This window comes from Phaethon aethereus, assembly GCF_964289735.1.
Source record: "Phaethon aethereus genome assembly, chromosome: 15".
Lineage (NCBI taxonomy): Eukaryota > Metazoa > Chordata > Aves > Phaethontiformes > Phaethontidae > Phaethon > Phaethon aethereus.
In genome coordinates this window covers 1,081,804-1,088,661 of record NC_138591.1, presented here as the reverse complement: position 1 = coordinate 1,088,661, position 6,858 = coordinate 1,081,804, and the positions used below count along the sequence as shown (strand labels likewise).

The following is a 6,858-nucleotide window of genomic DNA, read 5'->3' as shown; positions in this document are numbered from 1 at the left end:
GGGCGCCGCCGCGGCCCAGGTCGATCTCTGAGAGCCGCGGGCCAGAGCCGTTGCGGGGGCGGGGGCCGGGGCCTCGCAGCGCCGCCGCGATGGAGCCCTGAGGCCTCCGCCAGCCCAGTCTGCCTGAGGCCTCGGGGCCTGGCCATGGCGGAGCGCCGCGGCCTCTGAGCGCCGCCGGCCCGCTCGAGCTCAGCCCGCTTTGCTTTGCCCCGGCTCTTCGGTGGGCCTTTCCCCGCGCCGCCGCGGGCCCTAACCCGGCACGGAGGCCGCGGCACCGTCAGTTGCGGTAGGCGCCGTAGTGGAGGAGGCACCGTCTGGCCCCGACCATGTCGTGCGTCCACTACAAATTCTCCTCCAAGCTGAACTATGACACGGTCACCTTCGACGGCCTCCACATCTCCCTGTGCGACCTCAAGCGCCAGATCATGGGCCGGGAGAAGCTGAAGGCGGCCGACTGCGACCTGCAGATCACCAACGCCCAGACCAAAGAAGGTGCGTGGGGGCGGGGGGCCGCCCGGCTGGTGGCGTCGTAGGCCGCCCCGCCGCGGCCTGCTCTTTGTGGCTCGTCCCCGCGTAGCGTGAGTCAGCCTGGGGCCCCTCCCGCCGGCCGGCGGGGGGACCGGGAGGGCAAGCGGCGCCGGGGGTTGAGCGGGGCGGGGTGGGAAGCGATAATGCGACTCGGCCACGATCGGCAGCTGCGGCTTGTGTTGGGGCCCTCACAGAGCTGCTCTTTTGGAGTTGCTGCTCTGACAACTGCCTTCAGATCTGTGTTTTGGACGCGGAGCTAGACGTGGAAGACTACGTGGTTGATGTGCGACGTATAGGGCTTACAAAAGTTTTGGTTTCCTGGAATTCTACTACGTGTTAACAATATCAGGGCAGTACTGAAGTTTTACGGCAGAACCTTTATGGTGAACGTGCGTTTGAAATGTTCTTAGAAAAGTAATAAATTTGTTTAAATCTAATAAATGGTGCTTGATTCTCAGAGGTGGTAACAGTTTCGGATTACTTAGTGTGGTGTTTCAGTTTGGTAATCTGCCATCTTCATAAGTTTGAATGTGATTAAAGACTTTGGGATGTGACTTTTTAGAAGTAAAAATAATTGTGTAGTATTTCATTCTTTAAACATAAAATATTTTTTTCTGTGATTCTGTGACACTCTTACAACAGTTTTTTCTTTGAAGTGTGTTTTTTCCTCTTCCTGTTTCATGTATTAAAACTTAAGCGGAATAATATGTATGCTGTGGTAACTAACTTCAGCCCTAGCCTTCAAAGTGGTTGGACCTACAGCTTGCTGTTTATCTACAGGTATTTAAAGTATTTTCAGGAGGGCGTCTGTGAAGAGACTTAACAGCACAGTGTTAGGGTCTTGGGGATGCTACATAGGTAGGCACACATTTCAGAAGTCTTGAACTTTTCTTGTCGTATTGAGTCATCAGAAGTTTTTGGAAAATCTTGAATTTGCTTGAAGGGCTTTGCTACAGAAAGGTCTCTGAATTTTATCTTCAGTTGCTAATGTACTCTCAGCTTCACAAATGCTAGCAGGCTGAACAGCCAGCTGGCCGACCACTACTCTAATAGTTGGGTCTGTAAAACAGAGCCTTAAAACTAGAATGTTGGATGGTAATAAGCTGTGTTGGAGCCCAGTTATTATCACCAGAAGAAAAAATGTTTTGTAATAGGCCAAACGTGTGGATTCTGTTGTAGCAGGTGAGGAACAGAAAACGAAGTTTTTAGAAGAAAAAATTATGCTTATAAATGTGTTAGCCCATATAATATATATAACACCAGTTTTACCAAGTGTGTTGCTTTGTTTTCATACATCATCAGAATCCAGTGAAGAAAAAGTACCTGCTTCACTAGGTTATGTTAAATGAGGTGTTGCCTAAAGATGAAATTAAAAGAGTATCTTTCATAGTGTAAAGAGCATCTCTCTTGGTTAACAGTGGCAATGTCCCCTGCTACGTAGGTTATGTTGCACTTTGACCTTTGTAAAATGAGTATAAAATTTTAAATTCAATAAGCATCTGTATCACTAATATAGAAGCTTTTGTAAGGGTGTTTTCCATGTGAAAACGCAAAAATGCCCCAGTGGTTTTCAGAGCAAAGCTAGAAAATACATTTCAGTGTAATATATGTGTATGCCAAATTTCTTATTTATATGTGTAACTGTGAATTTCAGTTTTTATTAGTTAGATGTAGATGCTTAAGCTCACCTTCAGAAGATAAAGGGAAAAAAACTAGATCAGGATATTCTGCCTAAATGGGATTTTTTGAATTCTTACATGTGGACATAAGGTATTGTTTTTTCAATAACTTTGTCTATGCAGGAGTCCTGACGGAATGTTAAAATGGTCTTGGAAAGAACAAAGTGAACTGAGTGAAGATGGCCTACTTGCAGTAACTGTTACTTTTCATAATGTAATAGGCAATCTAGTAGTAGAAGCAATGTTAATGTAAGCTAAAAGTAAACAGGATTTTAAATATCAGTGGGGAAAAAAATTAGGGAGTCTTTAAGATGCTGGGAGGGCAAAATGGATGGTTGGGGCCTGTTTCAAAGTGTGGGGGGACACTGTGTTTTCCATGCTTACTGTAGAAGCATGTTCTGTAGAAGGCAGAATTCCCTTCAAAAAGCCTCAGGAATGATGCATTTAAACTTGCCTCCTTTTAATTTGATCTAAATTTCTTGACCTGTCTTTTATAATAGATGGTGTCAGAATATTGTGGAAGAACTGCAAACTCCAGAACTCGGGTTTCTCTTTCCTGCCCTGTAACATTCTAACTCAAAACACTCGGAGAATGTTCTATCCTGTTTATCTGGCAAAATAAAAAAAAATACAAACCCAAGAGTATGACTCTGACCTGGTCATAGATGAATAGTTTTAAGGAAGAATATTGCTCTTCTAAGACTGTCTCTTGAACTCTGAACTTGCTTGAATTCAGTGTTGCAGGATGCACTTGACAGTAATGCCATGATGTGATGTCTTTCAAAACAAACTCATGCTCACTCTGAATGAAATCATTTGGCCTCACAGCTGATGTCTGTCTGTGTACTGGAGTGTCTTCAACACTGCGCAAACTTAGTATTTGAGAGAAGACATTTCAGCAAGTTTTAAACCTTGCCCTTCACGCCGCCATTTTGTGTTGCAGTGCTAGTATGGGGGGTTACTTTGGTTACACCTCAGAGTGCAATTAATTCTTGGGCTGCCACACAGCTTTGTTCTGCAGAGCTTTCAGGAAGGATATGGAGTTCCCCGTTTCCCTGGTTGAGTTGAGGGTAAGTCAGGTACACAATCAAAAAACCATGATGTTCTAGTGGAGCCCATGCACTGGCTGTCTGGGAGTCAGCTGCTTTGTCTGCGTGTTTCGGACCTCCTGGGGCTGTGCTGTCAGCTAGGTTCATGTCCCCTGGCCAGGTGCTTAGGGCAGGCTCAGTTTGGTTCATTACCACACTGTCTCTAGCATTGCTTTTGTTTTCACAGTCACACTGAAACAGCTAGCAGTGCCAATAAGGCATTGGGTGGTCTGCATGATCAGATTAATGATGGAAGATGTTAGATTTCATTGACTCATCCTTTCAAAGCAATATAGGTGGCTCTTTTGGAGCATAGTACTGATTGATAATGATGCAAATGAAAGTTCCATGAACTGTTTGGCCTACTGAACTAGCTAATTCAAGAAATGATGATGTACCAATTGTAGATGAGATCATTTGACACCTGTTTTGGTGGAAGGTGAAAATGCAGAAATAGTAGTCCGGAATATTAATCAGGACATGTCGAGGCCGTGCTTTCAGTGCCAGCTACATAAATGATTTGTTTGTCGCAAAGTGTGCAAGTGGTGTTGATTAGAACACGGTTTAAAAATCACATAATGAGAAAGCGTATTTTCAAGCGCTAGGGAGAAAATGTGTTCTTGGGAGTTACCCTGTTTTTTGGTAGGGGCAGTCTGGCATGTTAGCAGTCATTTTAATCTCTTACTTTGCAAATCCTTCCCCCAGTAGCATAATAGCTGGTTAGCAAGGCATCTAAGCCTAATCGAGGCTCTTCTTTGTAGTTTCACATATAGGCTTGCCTTCTGATCACTTCTGTTTCGATGTGCTTCTGTATTTTGTCAGGGTGAAAACACTTCTTCAGATACTGCTTTTGCAATGCTGCGAGACTCACAATAGTGGATTAAAGCAGGCCATAAAGTTGGAACTTTTTTCAGTAACTTGTTGGTAGCACACATGTGACACAGATTATTAAAATTAGCATATTTTCAGAATTATTAATTTTAAAATGGAATTTTTTAAGTTGTTCGTTAAATGCAAAGCAGTATAGCCTTCAGAGCATAACCTGAGCTGTTTATACTTTCTTGCAGGAAGAAGGTTGTGGACACTAATGCAATTGTTGATTTAAGATTTAAGTCAGTATGAGGCAGCAGTCAAAGTAGCTATTGTTTAACTTGTCTGCCTCCGTTCATTCCTTGCAACGCTTCTTTCCCTTGATTCTTTCAAGCGTGCTGCTCTCTTGTAGCATAGATAGCAAGTTTTACACTGTTACATTGCTTCTGCTTTTGACTTTAGTATAACATCCAAATCTTCTTTGCTTGTGCAAACTTTCTGAGCTAATTGAATCCTTATTTTTAATCACAGGTCAGATTGACAAAAGCCCAGTAGCCACTTGCTGACCACCACTGGCAGTAAAAACAAGTTTTGCGCTGTAAGGGAATAGGAATCAACAATGCGGTTACCTCCAGCTTTGTTGAACATTTCTATTGGAACTCTGCTTGGACAAGTGTGAAAAGTAGCCTTGTTGAACGTGATGTGATTGTTCACTTTGCAGATGTGGAGTCATGTGGTGAGGCAGAGTGACACTGCTTTGCAGGTCCTGGTAGTTGCCAAGTCTCTGCTCGGGGATGTTGCTGCCTGCGGGGAACAGGTTCCTGCTGGGACCTGGCGGTTTAGTCTGAGCGCTGTTAAAGCTGGTATCTGTTAAATTCAAATCAAGCAGACAGAAATTTCCAGGGACTTATGGAAAAGCACTCCAGCTTTAGTCCTATTTAAAACAAAAAGTTTACTTCTTAGTCTACGTTGCTTGACTTCACCTTTAACAAAATGTCATCACCAAAATGAATGCAATTAATTGAGGCAAAGGAAAAATAAATGTAGTAAAGCCAACTGGTATCAAGTCCCTTCACAGAACTAACTCAGCTATGTACTCTGCCCTGTGTAAACACTCTTCCACAAACTCTGACACAGGGACCAAGCTAGTGGGATACTTCAAATACCAAATACAAATATGTGCTGTGATAAGTGTCCTATACAAGTAAAGCATTTACTTCACCAAGCTGTTGTCCCTCTTCAGTTGATCCATTTAAATGTGTACTGGTTGACTTGTAAGATGAATTCATTTTTACATCAGTCTGTTACTAGAGCTGGAGCTGAAGAAAGCTGGAGCTTTCTTCACTGTAAAACTTAAGTGGACTGAAAATAAGCATGTATCTATATGTGTACACATGCAAAGATAGGCTATTCAGAAGGCAGATGTTAATGCTTCTCTTCTAATGGTCAATGAATTGTCACAAAATACTAGGAGGACTTACCTTTTTGCATCATACACCTGTTGTGCATGTTCAAATTGACTTCTGCAAGCTTTTATACTTTGTGAATAAATGTATGGGCTGCTGTCCTTGCTGTCTTTTTTTAAGAGAGGTGCTGCCATTTGTAATCTTCTGCAGAACTACCGCAATCCTCAGTTTGGCACAGGTGTAGCAAATTCCTGCCTTTTTGTGGAGCCACTGTTGCTTATTCCAGACCTCTGAAATCTCAGTCCAGGGGTTTGTGGTCTGAACCAGAAAGGATACTCTATGACTCTCTTCTGCAGGTAGAAGCAGCTGCTTTGGGCTTCCAGAACTGCAGCTGGCATGACCTCCCAGTTGTTTGTCTGGGCCTCGGTACTCTTTGAGCTCCTCCATCAACAAGTCCCAGCGCAGGCCTGCCTTGACAGGTGGCTGTGTATTGGTTAGATTTTCCTTTTGAGAAGAGCTCTAGGGGTTGGTTTCAGGATATAACTTCTGTAAAAGCTTCTGGTTTTGTCATTAGTAGTCCTTCCTCCTACAGTTTTAAACTATGAAGTCCAGAGGAAGCTTGCTCTTTGGTTCCCTAGGGGGGAAGATCGGGAATTAGTTTCAGCTAAATGATTTCTCAGTTTTCTGAAGAAGCATTCTGTCATTTTGAAATAGAAATAATTTTTCATTTCATTGCTGAAATGATGTCTTCTGGTACGTATGTTTTGGTCTAAGGGAATTTCCTGCCCGTAGGAATAATATACTGAAAAATGGAGCATAAACTGTGAAATAGTCATACTTTGTGTGTGATCACTGGGCAAAACCACCCTGACAGAGCTTGACTAGGTGGACAGCATCTTTGGTTTTCAGACCATTGTTCTGATTCGGTCTGCAAAGGTAAGGGCTTTTAGTGTTTAAAACTGCAGGCAGATTACAGGGAATGGCTGCTGATAGTGCTTTAAAAATATTTAGTCATATCTAGCTTGTGTAAGTACAATATAAAAACCACTGTCATGGAGAGATGTTTGCATATTAAGCTTACTCAGTCAAAGTGTCTCAGGTAGTGGATTTTTTTGTTTGGGCCTTGTGTAAAAGGTCAGAAGGCTTTCCTGCTCTTCAGAAGTCCAACATGGTGTAAGCCAAGGCAAAGCACAGTTAGGTTCAAGCACACTGTTTTCTAAAGGCTTTTAAAGGCTGTCTTCATGAGTAATTTTGTTTGAGTCTCTCTGCTCTGCAAAAAGCAAATCAAAAGAATTCATGTCCCTTTGGTTACTTTGGGCTAGATGATTAGCTTAAGAGGGGAGATGC

At 43.1% G+C, this 6,858-nt stretch overlaps 1 protein-coding gene across 1 annotated transcript in view; it reads left to right on the top strand.

Moving 5' to 3' along the window:
* Nucleotides 1-326: 326 nt before the first annotated feature.
* RBBP6 (RB binding protein 6, ubiquitin ligase) overlaps nt 327-6,858 on the top strand; it is a gene marked incomplete at its 5' end in the record, with an annotated part of 30,797 nt that continues 24,265 nt past the window's right edge. The window contains one exon of the mRNA XM_082006732.1: nt 327-492. Coding sequence (XP_081862858.1) covers nt 327-492 — 166 coding nt within the window. The remainder of the gene's footprint in view (nt 493-6,858) is intronic.